This window comes from Styela clava, chromosome 4 (genome assembly GCF_964204865.1).
Source record: "Styela clava chromosome 4, kaStyClav1.hap1.2, whole genome shotgun sequence".
NCBI lineage: Eukaryota > Metazoa > Chordata > Ascidiacea > Stolidobranchia > Styelidae > Styela > Styela clava.
The window spans coordinates 5590605-5610202 of record NC_135253.1 but is presented as its reverse complement, the minus strand read 5'-3'; the positions used below and the strand labels follow the sequence as shown (position 1 = coordinate 5610202).

The window sequence follows — 19598 nt, the reverse complement described above, 5'->3', positions numbered from 1 at the left end:
AAGTGAGTTTCTTATAGATTCAAACATTGCACAAATATCTGTGACCCACACTCTTTCCTTTCGTGATATAAATATAATTTTTGACATATCCATTGAAAAAGGTTTGCCATCCCTGATTTATAGGATACCGCTTCCGCTTGACGGGCGCAATAGCGCATCTAGCGAAAACGATATATATACCTCAATGAACACAACACAAGACGAAAATAATGCTGACTAACATCAAAGACAGCATCAACGACGTTTTGGTTATTCATATGCATGTAAAAGTGTGTTTTGCGTATTTACTTCAATGCATCAAGTACCAGATATCAACTTCGTCCTGATTACAACATTGCATGTGTAAATGCGCAATACAAAGATCTTAGAACTTGTGGAATAATGCAGCAGCACTTTTTTCATTGATTGTCTATGACCCAATGTCTTCTTTTCCATAATAAAAATGAAATTGTTGTCCCACTAATTGAAAGAGGTTCGCCACTCTTGCTCTATATATTGCGAACACGATACCTCTTTCAATGCTTTATTTACTGGGTCAGCGTTTTCTATTGCACGCAAATCATCTAGCATTTCTGTAATGTATTTTATGCCATAGTCAACTCCTATAATCTTAGATCGACCGCCGGCTTTTATCATTGGCGTAGTGGCATCATATGTCTTACTGACGCAACTTTCAATTCCATTTATTGCATCATCGGGGGATCTTGATTGAGTCTTGTATATATTACTTGCTATCCAAAGCAATATTATAGCGCGAATGTAAGCGGAATTTGAAATCAACTCAACTGCGAAGATTTTGATGTCCTTAACGTCCACTGATGATGTCACGATTACTCTATTGACGTCATTTATGATCTTTTCGCCTTTCATTTCTCTCTCAAGCTGTAGATAACATTCGACCATCATGAGTGCCGTGTCTAGTTCTGTACATTTCTGCATTTGAGCAAGTTCCTCAAGTAGAGTGGCTGCTTTATCAAACTTGGTTTGTCCAATCAAAGCTGTTGCTCTGCCTGAAAAAAAAGTTCGGCGTCACTAAGATTAATTTAAGATTTGTCTCCCCGTATCAAGGTATGCCTGAACTGTCGAATGCTTGATGAATATATTTACCAGCGTGGTAGAGTGCAATTAGACAAATATCAGCAAATGTTACTAATGGATTATCAATTGCACGATCGGCTTAGTGTTGACATCCGATGCAAGTTAATAACTTCTACTTAAGGATAGAATAGGATTTACATATTTATCCAGGGGGAGAGACAAGTCGATAAGACGACTTAACCATATGATGAACCACAGCCGCTCGTCCGCTTACCATTTCATGTCGGGTATGGGATTGGGTAATTATTGGAAGCATGGACTTGATGGTGGAGGAAGCCGTAACGGACCAGCAGTTACATGAATCACCCTATACGACGACGCGGATGCCAGCAATCCCCTCGCACATAACCATCCCAGCATGGGATTCGAACCTGCGAACCCACGCAGAGTAATCAGAGGTGCAGTGGCGAGCGTATTCCTAACGATTAGCACGATGAGCTACACCTTTAAGACCTGCTTACATGCAGGGGCCAACTTATCCAGGAAATATGTAGTCAGTGCTAAAATAGAAAAAATCGAGACTTTTTCGGGACAGTTAGGCCTGTTCTTTATATGCTCTACCACTACCTACTTCGCAGCATTGAAATCTTCAGACTGTTATTCCCACCTTCCGCAGCGTTGGAAGATAATAGTGGTTTTTGTTGAGTCAGTTTGTCTCTTGCAGATTCTCTTTGAAAATCTTAGAAAAAGACAAGATGATGACTGCAGATCAGTGCTCGTTCAGATATCAACTCTTTTACTTTTGAGTGAGTGCGCATAACCTTGCTTTGAGTACATTTTCTTATGAAATAAAAGACAAATCCGAGCTCCACGTCCGAATTCTCAATCTCCAATATTGAGCGATGACCACGAAACCTCACCAAAACATTATTGCAACCGCTTTACTGAAAAATCGATAATTTTGAGCTCGTTTGCTTATAGAATTGGTGTATATGCATGCATAAATAATTCATCTTCCATTATGACCCATTAATCAATATTCTATAAATCTCAGCAACTTGCAACAAAAAACAGGTCTAACCTTTCTTTTTGATTGCACCAATTTGAGAAGCCTCGTTATTTCTTGATGACAGATTTAAGGCATCGACACCTTCAGCAATATTTTGTGGTGGAACGTTGTCAGCTGCTAGTTGTTGTCCGACATTCTGAACACCTGGTTGCTGAGCTGCCTGGTCTTCTTCGACATTCGGAGCATTCTGTTGTTCTTCTGCCTGTAGAATATTTATCTGTCCAATCTCCTCTGCAACATTCTCAAACGTTGTCGTCCTTGCTCTATACGAAACATAAATGAGGCATTAACTGGCCACATTTAACTTATTGTAATCGACAAGTATGAAACTTAGGCTTTAAATCGTTTAACAAACTAATAAACTATGCATATATTCCTAGTGGATCTACGTTTGTGAATGTGTCTTACTCAATCGGGCATCACGATATATACTATTGAAAGACATGATTGTAACAGTTTTACAGACATCGGGATTTAAATATTATGACAATGAAACACATTCCATTGTGTGAATGAAATCTGAAATTAGGAAATTTAAAGTTATAAAAAACAAATACAGTTTATAATATTAAATTCTAAGTCGAGACGAGAGAAATAATGCAAAAGCGACACCGCCTGTATCATCCATTCATTTGCATTTTTGCTTCACATTTGCAAGCTTAGATTCTCGATTACGTAACAACTTACTGTACAATTTCCCTTTGGTTCTGCACGTTATAAACGTGAAAATTATATATATTCTGTTGATGCTGTTGGTTTAGCTGTCCACCTTCAGCCATGTAGTTTGCTCTCAGCAACAGCTTTGTAAATCCTAGTTGCGAATAAAACAGTTCGACTTTAGTAATGCTGGCGGAGACCACAATCTATGAATTATTGATATGCTAGGACTAGGGTTGCCAACTATGAAAAGTTTCAATAAAGGACATAAATTACCGTCATCATATATTTTGAAACTTGCAGGGAAGAACAATATAAAGCAATGAAATAAAAATTATACGCAAGCTATAAAGATATATTAAACAAATCTTCATGTGTTTTTCATTTAATATTTATTTAACATTGATTCAAACAAGCTCTAATTTTGCAGTTGCATAAGTTTATAATTCTTAATGTTATATTTCGACTCTTTGCTGACTTCAGCAATTATGGATCAGCTATAATTTTTCCAAAAATTTCACGACACGTGTCTTTCAAGTTAAAGTATATTAAAAGCTCACTTTTCATTAGTTGTATGGAGCATCTGCTCCTTTCAATGCGACATTTAAATGATATTACACTAAAAATGGGTTCACAATCTGCTGAGGTTCCGGGAATATAGAGCACAAATGAAACTATTTTGAAATCATTAACAAACATTTTAAGATTAAAACTTTTCAAGATAAAGTGCCATTTACTGCTTGTTGTTTTGCATTCTGTAAACAGTTAATTCCTTTAATCGTGCCAAATTTTTTTTTGAATGAGTGCAACTTCATCAAATAGGTCATTCATATTTAAATTAAGTTTGTCTTTTAGCTTCAAATGCTCTACAATTTTCACAAGTGTCTGATATTTTGGAAAAAGAATTTCCAAATGTTGAATTTTCATCAAAGTCAAAAAAATTTTCCAAATACGTTATTGCAGAGCTGAGAAATAATCTAAAATCTTTAGTTGTCTCTTGAGCTTCAGCAGCACTCACATTTGCAAGAAGTTGGTGAACATTATACTCAACAAATTCTTTATCACATCGAGATTTTAGTAAAAAAAATAAAAACATCTGCTGTTGAAGTTTCATTTATTTTCAGTTCTTGAACAGTTAATTTGAATATCTCCATTACATGTTGTGAGAATATTAAATACATTTCAAGAAGCCGAGGAACTTCTGTTGACTCATTATCAATCATAAGAAGTTCAAGTAATTGTTTGGAACATTCAGATGGTTCGCTCAAGAAATAAGAAGCTTTCGAGGAAAGTAAGATTCTTTCGATGCATGGGTGCAGAGATAGCCACCTAGTAGCCTAGGTACACGACGCAGAATTCCATGAAATTCCGTCTCTACAAATATATGAAATGCATTAAGAGTTTCTCTCTTTGCTGACATTGAGAAATTTTCAGGACAATATTTTTCATTGTCCACATTCAAATTTCCTAAAGCAAATTTCAATGTATTGTGTACAATGTGTGCACTGCAGTTAGCCCTAATAATACCATCATTTAGTGTGCGAACATTAGTATAATTCTCCAAATTCGCAATTTGCGTTATCTGCGCCTAAACAAGAAACTCTTTTCCAGTCAAGTTGTAAATTGTTCATAGTATTTTTCAAACAAGTAAACATTCCATCTGCATTCTCGAAGAAATCAATAATATAAGTAACTGTGTCATGTTCCAAGCTAGAATACTGAACACAGACTGGAAACATTTTCATGTTTTTGTGATTTGAAGCATCGGTTTGAATGCCAAAAAATAACGGAGAATCATGTTGTTTCAAATCGTCCATTATCACTGCTGATGCCTTTTCACCTAGCACATTTTTGAAGATTGTCTCGCATTTGGTTCGACCACAAGATACTTTGGTAGCAACTTTTGAATCCTTGTTAATTTTTGAATTCAATTTCAATCCACAATCCAGCGAGTTACATGGATGACTATGTTTAATTGCGTGATATATTTGAGCTATTTCTGAAGCAACCACAATATCCTCTTCTTCTGAATTTTTTTCACCAAAAATGTATCCATTACAGAAGATGAAGCAAAATCCATGGTTCTCATTTTGTGACAGGCTGATTTTGCTTGTTGTGCTACTGCTAAAGCACCCATGTATCCAATAGCAAAAACACTTTCAAAAGTGATACAGTTTGCCTTTTGTGGATTACTAGTTTCTCTCTATTTTTTCCATTCTTTATTAAATGAACACATAGGCCTACGCTTCTTTATCTTCATTGGGGGTTCCGTGTATTTCATTAAAAAATTAATATCGATGTACTCCTACATCCCAACACCTATAGGAAGCTGTCGATAACATTATGTCTAGCCTAGCACCACACAGTTTATAAATAAATGAATAAATAAATAATACCTCTTTGGGTATCACACCTAGTACAACATCAAAATCTACAATACAAATATACAACGGTATAAACATCTTTACCACCTGTATAGAAACAATGTATCACAGTATCACAAAAAATTACTACAATTAAGACTAGACAAATTATGACTAGTGGAAAGGACATTAGACAATTAGCCAAATAGTATTGCTAACCCATTTAGTACACAAATGTCGAAAACTAGACTATCTAATTCTCTCCAATATCATATTTGACAATTCCCAGTATTGTCCAAGTGTCCTTGGATTGGACACCTGGGAATCTCTGTATTTATTCAAATTGTGTTTGAAAATATTCACAGATGCACTTGACCTCACATTTAATGGTAAGCTGTTTCAGTATTTTACGACCCTGTTCCCAAAAAAAATCAACTTTGAACGCTGATTTTGCCTTATGACAAGGTTACCAGTTCTAGGAGACTTGTTGAAAAATTGTTGCCCATATGTACAAAAACCATTTAGTATTTTGAAGGCTTCTATTAAGTCACCTCTCATTCTTCTTTCTAACAATGTTGTCAGTCCCAAAACCTTCAAACGGTTCTCATAACTCTGTCCTCTACAGCAGTTTATTTGTGCTGTAAACTTCCTCTGAACTGCTTCTAGATGCATTATATCGCCCCAGTTCCCATGCTTTGGTAATGGCGCCCAAAATTGTGTACACTGTACAGTATTCAAAGTTTGGTCTCACTAAAGTCTTGTACACACGCAACATCACATCCTTATCCCTACTTATTATACTGCGTAATACCCATGCTATTTATCCTTTTGCATGTACAACAATTGTATTTAAGTGAGTGGAAAACTTCAAATTCGTATTGATAGTAACTCCTAGGTCACATTCACTGTTCTCGCCGGTTAGGACTCGATCCAAAAAGGGATAGTCATTTCCAGGGTTCGTTTTCCCTAAATGCAGAATCTTACACTTCTGCAGATTGAAAGAAAGTTTCCAATCTTCCTGCCAAGATTCCAATGCTTTTAAATCTTGCAAGATATCATGACTATTGTTAGGGTTTGTAATTAGTTTCAGATCATCAGCAAAACGTTCTGCACGTGACACAAGATCTCCTGGTAAATCATTCACATAAATCAGGGGTCCTAAAACCGACCCCTGTGGCACACCTGATGTTACTGCTTTTGACTCCGAAAAGAAATTGCCCACCTTTATTTTCATTGTTCTACCTGTGAGAAAATCTCGGACTATCTCCATTGTATCATTGTCCAGTCCATAACTTTCCATTTTAACAAGAAGTCAATAGTGTGAGACCTGATCAAATGCTTTTTCAAAATCGAAAACATCGGTACAGTTTGTCTCATCGAGAATCTCCAGTATATTGTCCATGCTCTCAAGTAGATTTGAAAGGCAGGATTTTCTACTTACAAATCCATGGGTTATTTTGTATTCTCTCAGTATATTTTCATATACTTTACACAGCACACAAGTAAGTGATACCGGTCGATAGTTCCCAGCTACCTGTTTTGAGCCCTTTTTATGCAGTGGGATGACAATCGCATTCTTCCAAATTTGGGGGATTCGTCTTGCCTTTATACATTGATTAAATAGAACAGTGACAGCTTCAATGCAACCAACATTTTTTCCAAGGAGTTTCCACAATTTGGGAGAGATATTGTCAGGTCCAAAAGCTTTATTGGACACGTTTAGTGGCCATAACGATCGTTTCAAAATTTTGTTGTTATTGTTATTTGTCTCCGGCTCCATTTTAAAAAAATCGCTTTTCTCTTCGAATACTGGACTAATTGCTTTGATATTTCCAGTGGTTAAAGATAAAATTTTTCTCCAGAAGGCTATTACTTTTTTTTTCGCTATGACGTCATCAATATTATTGCCACTGGGTGGCGCTACGTGTCTATATATTTGAGCATAGCTCTCTTGTTTGCATTTAAAGAGTTCAGCAATTTTGAGACTGTATTGAAACTAGAATATAAGTGACTGTTTATGTCTGAGTTGACATTTGCAGTAACGTTTTTGTCTAAGTTTTCATAATTTGCTTATTTAAGAGGTCCATACCTTTCTAAGTTTAAGACAGATTCAAAGAATTTTGCCAGAATATCCGCAGTTTCAGCCGCAGATGTTGACAGCATGCCTTTACTATCCCTCACTGCACAGACAGACGTTTTTAATTTAGACTTTGACCTGATATAGCCATAGAAGGGCTTGCAATTCGTTTTCATGTTTTTTGTTATCCTTTTTTCATGCTCAAGCTTCGCTTGGTAGACCGCAGATGCCATTTCCTCCTGTTTCTTCAGCATGACATGATAATTTGTTCTGGTAGGATGTTTATGAAACATTTTGAAAGCTTTACATTTTTCCTTCCTCTTTCTTTCAAGCTTTGATGAGTCCCAAGGTGTTTTGACTAATTCATTTCCATGTCTGTCTAATGTAACTCTTTTCAAAGGAATTTTGTTTATGATTTTTTGTAACTTCTCATACAACTCCCCCCACATTTCTTCTACAGATAAATTTAAGGAACTGTAGCTCCAATCAATGTCCTGTGAGTATTCGTCCACCAACAATAGAGACAAGTTAGATAAATCCTGTTTGGTAGTGCATAAATAAGACTTTGTCACCCCCATATTCACAGTTCACCAAAGATAGATGGTCGCTTTTGCACAGTGCTGCAGTTTTGTTCACTTCCAGCACCAACGCAGAATTTGTACTAAATACCTGGTCAAGTTGCGATTCTTGCATGCAATTTCCAACTAATCTCCTCCGAGTAACCTCATTTTTGATGAACCATGAATACCCCAGTTGTATCAAGTTTTCCATAAATACATTCTGAGCAACAATTTTCTGATTACCTGTTTCAAACACAGAGCTACCAACGTTCCAGTCAATATCAGGCAGATTTACATCACCCACAATAAGGATATCCTCATCTGCTGATGCTTGAGTCAGTCTGACCAGCTCATGTAGGATGTTTCCATTACCTTCATCATCTAGTGAATGTGCACGATACAAACAAACCAATACAAATTTGACAGACTTTAGAGATATGTGAACAGTTACACTCTCAAGTGATTTGAAGAACTGTGCTCTCTCAGCATTAAGCCCCGAGTGGACGTAGATCAGAGATCCACCTCCTTTCCCACTGGGAGTTTCCCTGTCTTCACGAAATAAATTATAGCCATTGATGTGCAGCTCTGAATCAAGGAAATGATTTAGATGAGTTTCGGTTATGCATATTATGTCATATTTACACGCACTTATCAGAACCTTTAGTTCATTTGATTTGGTAAAAATTGAGTTTGCATTTGTGTAGTAAATTTTCATAGATTTGATTTGTTCCAAGCTAGTTTTCATACATTCATCTCCACTAGACTTCTCTAGTTTTTTGCAATTTCCTCAGATTTTTCTTCCTGTCGCTTCTTTCCTTTCTTTGTTGGTATTGAACCTCACGCTCAGTTCTTGTTAGGTCTTGGTTAATCCAAATGTCATCCTATAGTTTCCTTCCCTTGCCAAAATTGTGGATATCAGATGCTTCCTCCTCAATTCTGAGAGTAACTAGTATGAGCCGTTTGTTTCTGTTTGCACTCTCTCCAGTCTCTTTCTTACCTATACGGTAGCAGCTCAAGATGCTGGAGGACTGGAATCCAGAAATTTTACTCTCAATTTGTGAGTATACAATTTGCTTTATGTCCTCATTCCCAGTTTCAGCCAATCCAGAAATCACAATGTTGCGGCTTCTTTTTCTCTGTTTCATTATATTCGAGTTAATCCTTTTCATACTTTCTTGCAATGCAAGATCTGAAGTTTCTTTTACAGTCTGTTTGATAAGATTGACTTGGCTTCCAGAGTTTTGCTCCTTAAAGCAATCGGCAAAATTTTGGTGGTTGCCGATGACACCTCTCCTACAACAGTCTTAATGATGTCAGGAAGACTTTTTTTATTTCATCTTGCACTGCATCGCTTATATTTTTGCTCGATTTTGCAGGTGTCAACAATCCTTATGGTTCTACAACACAACTTGGGCATCTGTATCTTATTTTATTGATACAATCTTCTGTGATACCTTGTAAACCAGCACACTCCACATGCCACCACGAAGTCTTGCACTTCTTTGTACCACACTGTATCCACAGTGCACCATTCTTTTGCTTCTTACAAACACAAGATGATTCAGGCATACTTGAGATTAATTTAATGTAATTTAATTAATTAATTTAATCTTAATACAACCAAATACTCCAGCCAAATACTGAGCCCACTTTGCTTAATACAACCAAATACAGGTTTCCAATCAAACTTAAAAAATGAAAAAGCCTCAAACTGTTCAAGGGACACAGATAAAAGAACTAGCTCGAACAACAGTGCGTTAAATATCTTAAGACTTCACACAGCTCTACAGGAAATATCAGCTTCCTAGCGAGCGTATTTATATCTCGTCGGTTTTAGTTCTAGATAATTCGATAACATACTATGGTTACCCAAGCATTTATTAAAACAGCATTGTTGGACTTTGGACGTCATAAAGACCAATTATTACGTTTAATTTCTGTTATTGAACTAGAATTTACTCAAATCATGGAGTGTAAAATATTTATTTGGAATGTTAATAAAATTGGTAATCCTTTGGCTATTTCAGCCGGACCAAAGCGAAATTAAAAAGAATAATTAAAAGCTTGCAAATACATAAACGGAGGCGATTTTTTAAGAACGGAACAATATCAAACACAGTACTATAACTATCGGGCAAAACGACGTTGGAAAGAATAAACGACAATTAGGCATATTTTCTAAATTCTAAAAAGGACCGAAAAGCTCAATTTAAGGATTGTCCTTTGAAATAAAGGGTAGATTAGCTAGGGTAGATCAAATTCTGACTGTAAAACAGTACAAAACGCTGTCATACTTTTTATTGGTCATTTTTATTTCTTTATTTTGCCCATAGGAATCGTAATAAGGGACATTTGCCATGTCACGAATGCCAAAATCTGCAAACCCAAAGTGGGCTATAGCGATGATTAAGAAAATAACCAGTGGATTCACCTAAAATGCAGTAGCTTGAACTTTTTTCATCACGACCCATTTGGCACGACAAGGTTTTTTTGCGTCCTCCGGGAACTATAATAAAAATGAGGTGAAATAAAATAATACAGAACATATATATAGGAAAATTGCAATACCTTCAATGAGACCTAAGCGCTTGTATATCCTCGCACAAAATATCGAAACTTAGTTCTATTTCGACGATGATGGGTCTTAGTTCCAAGTTTTTCGAATTTGATATGTATTATACCAGGGAATAATTGACCCTACTCCCCTACTCTGCGTGTTCGCACTCACGTGTTATTTAACACCCGTTGACAGACTGAAATCACGATCTGCAATCTTTCAGAGGTCAATGAGCATCAATGCATTGTAATGCCAAATGTTCGCACATTGTAGCCTATAGTTGTGCAATCGAATTAAATCCAAACAGACATATTGAAATATACTTCTAAACCTTAATACAGTAATAGAGTCGAAATCCAAAACTTCAATCCACACGAAACATAAAAAATTCTATATTTCAACACTCGTACGAGAAGCCGGAAACACGTAACGAATTGCTCAGTATAAAGAACGAGAATTGCTAGGGAAATAGGGCATTAAATAACTATTCATTGAATTTACAAATTGAAATTTTTTGTGTCTGGGTTTTGAATATGCCAAACATCTGCCAAATTAAAATGATACAAAATTTTTTTTAAATATCGGGCACTACAATCTCTGAGTGATCCACCTGAACGTGTGTTTTATCTTGTATTCCAATATACAAATTCCTCCATAAATAATTGCCAAGGTTTGCTACTTATATATATGGTGATTAATATTATCAATTTTGAATCAATTAAAAGAATCGGCTGAATCATATAACGAACCACGGCCCCTCGTCCGGTTACCAGTTAATGTCGGGGGTCATTTGTTCCTCAACACAGACAAACCCATCGCATTGAGATTTGCAGAATAAATTTTAGTTCCTTATCAGTTGTAAGCGGTATTTTAGTCGTTGGTTGTAAGTTTAATAAAGATATCTACCACTCATCTATAGACCAGGGGTCTCCAACTCAAAACATGTCGCGGGCCACTTTTTGAAATTTATTGACCACGCGGGCCGCAAACTAAACAAAAATGGGTATCTGAATGTATTATGTTGAAATTACACTGGAATCTAACAGCAAACGAGACATGAAACATATTCATTTACTTGTGCTGCATATATGGTTTTGGTGTTTGGCCGTATTTTACGTTGGTTTGCTAGTCTTAAGACAGCATGCAAATGCTCGTCCGTTAGTCGTGTGCGGAGGGCTGACTTGCTAATTTTCATAGTTAAAAAAAAAACTGCTCGCAAATATAAGATCTGCCAAACATCGCAGGTATGCAACGCGAATGTGCAATTAGCTTTGCAAACCTTTCTTCGAACACAATGGACTGACCGGAACTCGTTGATTTCGTCACAATGAACATGCGAAATGAAATTATTGTATTTATAATTGAATTATAACAAGAAACATGAACGCGGTAAAGTGGAATAACAGGGGAAAATTTTTGATACAATTTTTACAGTTTGTCGTACCGAACTTTTGATGATAAATGACAAGATAAAACTTACCGTACTAATAGTTGACATTGTACTATTTTAGTTTTTTGTGGAAAAATTCAAACCATGACGTGGGTCGCAAAAAAATGCTTGGTGGGCCGCATGCGGCCCGCGTGTTGAAGATCCCTGCTATAGGCCATGGTTTTAATACCCAGGGTAACTAGTCTTCGAAAGGTTTTAAATTATTATTGCAAATGTGGCAAACTTGATAACCGTGGCGTAAAGGCAGGTGTATACTATCCTTATGAAGCGCAGCCCAGGAATAAAACTACATTAACTAGAATGGATAATTTCTTTTATGACTACCTGTTGCTGAAACCATACATCCAAATTCGATTGAATGAAGATTGAAAACAATCCCAGTACATAAATTCTGAGATAAGGCCCTATGAAATACACTACCGGTGTTCTACAACTATAATTAATCATAAGGACTTGACGCTTACTCAACTCGGAATCGCAGCATGAAATTTTCTTGTAGAATCAACATTTTTTACAAATTAGCATGCCGCCATTAGTTACATCCATCAACTTTTATCAACTATTTTCTTGACACAATGATCAGTTCAAATATGAACAGTTTAGCATAGCAATGAAACAACAAAAAAAATTATAGGAAGGTTCTGTGCTCTGGAAAATATTCAGAACCTCTGGCCTGAACAAATTAAATCAGCTTCATAAGTTGTACACATTATATCTTGCATATGTTTTATTAAGAGGTTAATTCCAAAGGTTGATTTTTCAAAGTATGATTTCCAAGGTTGATTTTTCCCAGTAATCTTTTCAGCAGTTAAGAATGTATGCATTTTGATACATTTATGAGTAACACAGCCCCTCTTTCCAATTTGTGTAAGCATTCATGCACTATTCTCCACGAAGAGCAATCATTTTACTCTGGAAGAACTCTGACCGTAGGATAGATGATACATTCCATCAAGATATATCACCATCATTATCCTTGAGAGCTACAGCACCCTTCCGACTTGGAATCGCTCTGAGCAAAGCTGACTTCCAGTCTTCAAGCTCGCAGTATGCTACAATAATGTCAAACACTGAAAGAGATAAAACACTTTAAAAATTGGGTGGTTTTTCAAATCAGATATATGTGTTACCTAAAATCCAAGGACTGTCATCTGAACAGAGCTTCACAAAGTTGAAATAAATATGATACATGGGCAACACATAAGCATGTTTTCAATGAATAATAAGTTTTGAAAAATGTAAGTAATTAGTTATTCATATTATTAATTATCAAATTTCTTGATATGGCAATCATTTCCTACCATGGTTTACTGTCAGAACTTTCCTTGTTTTCATGTCAATATGTTCCTCAAGTGGCAAACGTCCAGTTTCTAAACCATTTTCAATGGCTAACTTATTGGTCAAACCCTGCAAAACAATAAAGCCCATAACATACCAATGTAAATTTACTTTTATTGGACATATTAGTTACCTATCTATTACCAATGTATTCATACAAGGTTACGTTTTATATGTCATAAGAATATTTCAGTTACCTTGTGTTTGTTATGGTCCACGAGACCACCTATAACATATACTCCTCCCGCTTTTATTTCTGATATAACATTAGGAGAGTCAGATGTTAAATATACCATGTCCGCCTTACTGAATCGTTTATAAATATTGTCATCAAAGTGAACCTGAAAATAGTTTAAAATTGGGAATTATTATTAGATATTCAAATATGAAATAAGGTCAGAGGAAGAGCATAAACAGTCTTCAAATATTACAATAAAAGAGTCACATTTATATTCTAACAAGCGGGAGTGGGAGAGTAGAGTGGGATTGTATTTGCAAAAGCACTTTCTCAGTTATAAACAAATTCATACAACTTAAATTTTAAAAATGACAAAATTGACCAATCCTACTTACATCCCAATTAACATAAGACTGATCCATGCCTTCCTTCATCCTTTCCGTCAATCCACAGATGTGATACTGGATAGAAAGAATTTCAGAATAATGGGAAGTACCAGAAAAAGCATACGAGTGGTAAGATATACATATTTCTTTTTCAGTCATTAGTTGCTTGCAAATAAATCTTCTGATGGTGAGATCTTCACTGATAGCTCGTAACTTGGCCTCGAGCTGCCTTGCATGAAAAAATCCCACTTGCCAAATTGACACCATACATTTAAATGTTAATCACAAAGATATTGATTACAAATTTTCTCGAGCTCTTTTATATGACGTTTATTTATGTCATTCGCTCCAAACTAGGCCATGCACAAGCATCCACTGACACAATAATTATTGGAAGGATCTGAATCTTTCTTGTTCTGCATACTCAATTTATTACAGCTTGAGTGAGGCGATTGGCAAGGAAGTTGAACTCAACATAGTCAAGTCTATCGCTTTAACCACTTGGCCATCGCACCCATCAAATTACTGGAAAGACTGAATAATTAAACCCTACCTGCACAGGATGGGTGGATCTTCTATTCTCTTTATAACACCAAGAAACTTGTTTTCGCAACTTTGATAAATCAAGATTTGTCATGTAATCATCGAAAGACAAATCAACAGCAACATGAACATGTTTTTCAAAGTTATCATTTGTTGTTATCTTTTCCTTTCTGGCCTTTTTGAATTTACTAGCATGATTTGCTGTATCACTAGAGTTATCAGGTGTATCATCAGTTTTGATTTTGCGTTTGAAAGCCTTTTCTTTCTTCTTCTCTTTACGTCTCTCTCTGAAACAGGTTGAGTTTGAGAATATATACCCAATTAATCTCTAAAAATGCAATAGCACAATTCTTATGTTACTGAGGGTGTTCCGTTATTAGAATATTAAAGTGTGGATTTAGAGCATATGATTCCGATGAATTGGTTGTGTAACGTTACGGTTTGTTGCTACCACATCACTGATTACCTTGCACATGGGTTCATGTTTTGTGGAGAATGGTTCATGAAACAAGGGGTGGGCTAACACATTTTCTATCATTTATATTTATGCATCTGGAAAAATTGATTGGTTGTATACGATACGGTACTTATTTTAAAGCCCGAACAAACTGGTATATTGTTTATGGTGGGATAAACATGAAATCCATCTCTTGTATTCATGCAGAATAATAGAATAGTAAATAATTGAATTTCATATTAAAGTGATTAACCTTCTATCTTGAACATTTTGCAACCACTTTATTTGTTTATTTATTTTTTTCTTCTGATTTTTGGAAATATTTGAATCATCCATTAATGCTTTCAAGTCTTCCAGTTTCATGCCTAATAAAATATTTGTAGACATAAAAAACAAGTTCAAAATTTTGGCTTGAGGGAGTTTGTTTATACGACTATGGATCTGAAGAAAACATGCTGAACATGAACTATTGTATCATTTTTCTGACTATGAATAAATTGAATTTAAAGAATTATTGAATGATAGAAATCAAGACCGCTGAGATGGGAAAATCTTCAATTTGATTGTGAAAAATTCAAAATTATTGACTTCCCATTTTTTGATGCTTTTAGTTCAATAGTTTTGAGTAAACAAAAATCAAAAATGTAAGATTTCAGCACTTCAAGCAGTCAAGTCTCAATAGAATTGAAAATATGATCTTGGTCATAATACCATTAAAAGGCACTTCACAACGATCAGCATCAACTGTCAACCAATGCGATAAGTTATTTGAAAATAGGTAAGTGTAGGTCTACAACAGCGTACATGCTACATATAGTCAAAAGTAACCCCAAACTAGTTCATGGCGCAGCGGTGTGGCTCAACGGGCTAAGCGTTGGGAATACGCTCGCCACCGCACCTCTAATTACTCTGCGTGGGTTCGCAGGTTCAAATCCCATGCAGGGATGGTTATGTGCGAGAGGATTGCTGGACTCCTCGCCGTCGTTGGGTGGTTCACGTAACCCAGTAACCGCTGGTCGGTTACGGCTTCCTCCACCACCAAGTCCATGCTTCCGAAAACAAACAATACAGTAAAAACTAATCCCATACCCGACTTGGAATGGTAACCGGACGAGAGGCCGTGGTTCGCCATATGGATAAGCCGTCTTATCGGCTTTCCTCTCCCCCGGGATAAATATGTAAATCCTATCCTATCCTAACTGGCAAACAGTACCGGTACCGGTACCGTATGTAATAAGCTACCGTATGTCAAGTAACACTCACTTCGATATTGGTGTTTTAAAGAATCCTGAATATCGGATGAATCTGCCATGTTGTTTAACGATTCCCCACTGTACAGTATAGGCTACGTAGAATCGCTAAAAATCAAACCCAGTTTCGTGACCTCTGGTAAACTCTACAATCTGCATTGTCAAACGTGACCCGAAGTAATCTATTCAGGACCTTTGACCCAGATTGCCATTGGACTTCTAACGATCGAGTACTCAAGGATGTAATTAATTCAAAACCGTTATCTTATCAATAAACCTTTTACGGAATTAGTGAATTCATTATAAGTAATGATTCGCGGGATAATATGCATACATATAAATGTGTTTTCTCATTAAAAAATTAAACATCATTGCAATAAATTTCGATTGATTTGATAATATCAATACACATGTAAAATTTATCAATCAAATTCGTGCAATCAAGTTTTCCAATCAATTTCTGATGTGTCTATTGCAGAGTAGTATTCAATGGGTATCGTGATATAAATACAACTTTACTTTATAAGTATAAGTTTATATCGAATCCATAATCAGCATAATGGACGATAAAATAATTGATAAAAACAAAATAAATAAAAATGATTTATAGAATCGAGAGAGCAAACGAAACCTCAAGTAGAGTTTGGAGTGTACAGATTTTAGATGGGAAGGTTTGATAAAAGAAGTAGTACGTGTTCGCTCACTTTACTTCTCAAGGTTGAAAATTTGAAACAGATGTGTTGTAAAGAGAAATGATATTTGTGTCTATTGTTCATAAATTAGTATTCAAGGTGCGTAATATACTCGCTCTTCGGCTACAAAGATCAGGATTGCTTTTCGAATAGTCGTGTTTGTGTAGTCGTGTATGAAGTTGACGATTTGTTTTCAAGATTGCTTTTATCTGGACCAATGAGGTTATATATTCCCATTGCCCAGACGCAAAATTAAAGTGAAAAAAAAAACTTCAGCTAACTGGTGTCACAGAGGGTGCTTAAACCAAAGCCCGGATAGCCTCCGAAAGTAGGGTAGGATTTTCATAATTCGGGGAGGGAGAAGCCGATGAAATAACTCATCTATAACGAACCACGGTGTCTCATCCCATACCAGTCGAGGTCGATGAATAGCTAATCGGTCAATCATCCCGGATACACGAATTAGAGTGCTAGAGAAACCCTGAATAATCATGGGTTACAATACGCGCTATGCAAGATTCGTTTTATTTCAGTCATCACAGAATACCTTGGTGCGCTATACCGATTGAATCACTAAAGAAAAATATATATATATATCAAATTTATGCCTGTGTCTAAATTTCACAGGTTGTGTTAAACATATCTTCTAATTGAAAACACAATGAAATCTTTGTTCTGGACAGCACTCATGTATGTGTGTCTTGCACTTCTCACCATGAAGCATTTTGTCGTAACTCAACGTGCAGTCAGACCCAACGATGTCACTGTCACCAGCGACGATGAGCCTAGCGAGAGGGATGGGAATGAATACATCGGAGTTGTGTAATTATACATTAGTTATTTTTTAGCATACTTTGAAGGAAGTTAGTTGGTGGCAATGAGAATATAATCAGAGCCGAATTTAGACGATAGCAGGCTATGCCATTTGTCAAACCCCTCTTTAACAATGAAATTTGACGTCATAAATAAACTATTAAAATTGCGCGAAATACGAAATTCTAGATGCGGGCAATGTACGTAAGCTGATCACACAAGTATATTGGATAGTAGGCTGAATTTAACGTCATAAACTTAAGCCTGTAACGTCATGGCACCAGACAACCTGATGTTTAATACCTGTTAGTCGCGGTTAGGGGCATGATCCCAATTATGGACGAATAAAACATAAGTAATTACGGTAATGATACTATCGTTGCATGGCTACGATAAAAATCGAAAATAGTAAAAAAAAAAATTTTCTAGATGCGTTGTTGCTTAGATAAATTAGTATAGCTATATATCGATATTTTTATTTTTAAATAAAGGCATTATTGGGGTAAATACTGTCTGTTCATTTAATTCAAATAATTTAGCTTATCATTTTTCGTTTTGAAGGGTAATGGTGCATTCTGTTTCAAAATTAGACGAATTCATTAATATATATTCAAATTCATATTTTCTGTTATTACAGTCAAACAACGGAGAATCAAAATAGTGGGTACTGGGGGCGAAAGAAAAGATCTTTTAAATCGGATGGGGATGATGACATGATGAGTGAGTATAGGCTATTATACCAGTGTTTTCAACCCATGGGTCGGGTCGCAAACCAAAACTGGATAGCGTAAAAATTTTCTTGGGTTGCTTATTTTATCAACAAAAACCTAAAAGTTACGTATTTTATTTCCTATATTCATTTTCATTGTATATTTCATATTCGGTATTGAAGTGTTGCACAATAGTAGTTATATATACGTGGAAAGTGTCACAGCGTAAAAACTTGTATTCATTTTGCTCAAGTAAAGACACACCATGATTTCAAACCCTCGCTCAGGGCAAACAAGCGTAGCTTTCTCACTTATAGATAATTTACAGGGAAATAATGTTATGTAAAAATGATTGTTTTATATTATTCATTTAATTTTGCGGCCATAAAAGTATTACATGCCATTTGGTATTTAATAATATACTTGGGTCGCGAGATTTTACAAAATTTATTTTTTTAGAAAATTTGGGTCGCTTGAAAAAAGTTAAAACCACGGGCTATTTGACGGTATAATATATTTACCATATATATATATATTTTTTTAATGTTATAAAAGCTTGTGGCGATTTACAATCACGTTTATGAATGATTAGCACTTTATTATTTTGTTTTTCAGATAAAAAAACTGCAGCATCTTTTGACATATATTGAAATATTTTGCTTGTGCTCAAAAACACTACAAATGTGATTGTTTGTACGTCTTTGCTTATATTTATTTTTTCATTCAACAATTAGGTTTATTGCGAGGAAAACATTTCGACATTCTTATGTTTACTACATGAAGGGAATCTCCACAACTATGTGAAAAACATCACATTTTGGCATTGAAATATGATAATGACTCTAAAATCTTCAAACTCTTTATTATTTACTCGAACGCTGGTAGATGAATTTCCTGTCACTTCCTATCAGAAGATAGTCAATATCTGGAAGAATCCTTATTTCGACGACAGTACAACAAGAGAGTGCAATAAACTTTAATTTCACAGAAAGGACAATTTCCAGTTATTTAAAATTATCGTTTCATTTTTAAAATAACGAGAATACCATAAAAGAGATCCGAAATTTTTAGATTCGTTAAATTAGTATCTGCAGTTGTATACCGCTATTTCCTTATATTTTTCCTTTCAAGAAATAAAGGCATTATTACGGTAAAAGCTATTCCATTAATTTAAATCGCCATATTTTATTTTTGAGATTAAAGATTAAGAGTTTTTAAGATTGATTCAGTTATTCGATCGTATTTAACTTTTCAACTGATACATATTTGGATAAAAAATTATTAAACTGATCGAAAATTAAACAAATATCACATTTATATAATTCCAAAACTTTTTTATTCTGAAAAAGCCCTCACAATTTAAAAATTCAAATACGAATTGAACATGTCTCGTCTAAAATGAATATTAGTTGAAATTAATCCTCGTCGTCTCAATAAAATGTTGTTTACCAAACCGAACG

General features: G+C 35.4%; 2 protein-coding genes and 1 long non-coding RNA gene across 5 annotated transcripts; 1 reads left to right on the top strand and 2 right to left on the bottom strand.

Annotated features, from left to right (window-relative positions):
• Nucleotides 1–239: 239 nt before the first annotated feature.
• On the bottom strand, nt 240–2953 carry LOC120326650 (uncharacterized). 3 transcript variants are annotated; one of them, XM_039392968.2, is made up of 4 exons: nt 2795–2953; nt 2120–2370; nt 1670–1777; nt 240–1010 (listed from the first exon to the last, which is right to left on the bottom strand). In XM_039392968.2, the coding sequence occupies exons 1-4, from the start codon at nt 2884–2886 to the stop codon at nt 460–462; spliced, it is 1002 nt and encodes a 333-aa protein (XP_039248902.2). In that variant the 5' UTR covers nt 2887–2953; the 3' UTR covers nt 240–459. The 3 variants fall into 3 exon arrangements, with proteins under 3 accessions (XP_039248902.2, XP_039248903.2, XP_039248904.2); XM_039392969.2 differs by having other exon boundaries at nt 1706–1777; XM_039392970.2 differs by lacking the exon at nt 1670–1777.
• A 9295-nt stretch (nt 2954–12248) lies between these two features.
• LOC120326210 (tRNA methyltransferase 10 homolog A-like) lies at nt 12249–16100 on the bottom strand. The gene is made up of 7 exons (XM_039392456.2): nt 15937–16100; nt 14927–15038; nt 14227–14503; nt 13683–13748; nt 13307–13450; nt 13073–13178; nt 12249–12841 (listed from the first exon to the last, which is right to left on the bottom strand). Exons 1-7 carry the CDS (start codon nt 15983–15985, stop codon nt 12723–12725), a joined length of 873 nt encoding a protein of 290 aa, XP_039248390.2. The 5' UTR covers nt 15986–16100; the 3' UTR covers nt 12249–12722.
• Nucleotides 16101–17228: 1128 nt separating this feature from the next.
• On the top strand, nt 17229–19294 carry LOC120326648 (uncharacterized). Its single transcript, XR_005567438.2, has 3 exons — nt 17229–17437; nt 18066–18148; nt 18754–19294. It is a non-coding gene; the product is annotated as an uncharacterized LOC120326648 (long non-coding RNA).
• Nucleotides 19295–19598: the final 304 nt, after the last annotated feature.

Bases quoted from the DNA above. Each gene is read 5' to 3' on its own strand.
- LOC120326650 (XM_039392968.2), bottom strand. From the start codon at position 2,886: ATGGCTGAAGGTGGACAGCTAAACCAACAGCATCAACAGAATATATAT. The intron at 2,371-2,794 runs GTAAGTTGTTAC...TGTTTCGTATAG, and splicing joins AACCAAAGGGAAATTGTACA to AGCAAGGACGACAACGTTTG. The intron at 1,011-1,669 runs GTAGGTAGTGGT...CTTTTTTTTCAG, and splicing joins GAAGATTTCAATGCTGCGAA to GCAGAGCAACAGCTTTGATT.
- LOC120326210 (XM_039392456.2), bottom strand. From the start codon at position 15,985: ATGGCAGATTCATCCGATATTCAGGATTCTTTAAAACACCAATATCGA. The intron at 14,504-14,926 runs GTTAATCACTTT...AACCTGTTTCAG, and splicing joins CAAAATGTTCAAGATAGAAG to AGAGAGACGTAAAGAGAAGA. The intron at 13,179-13,306 runs GTAACTGAAATA...ATTGTTTTGCAG, and splicing joins TGGACCATAACAAACACAAG to GGTTTGACCAATAAGTTAGC.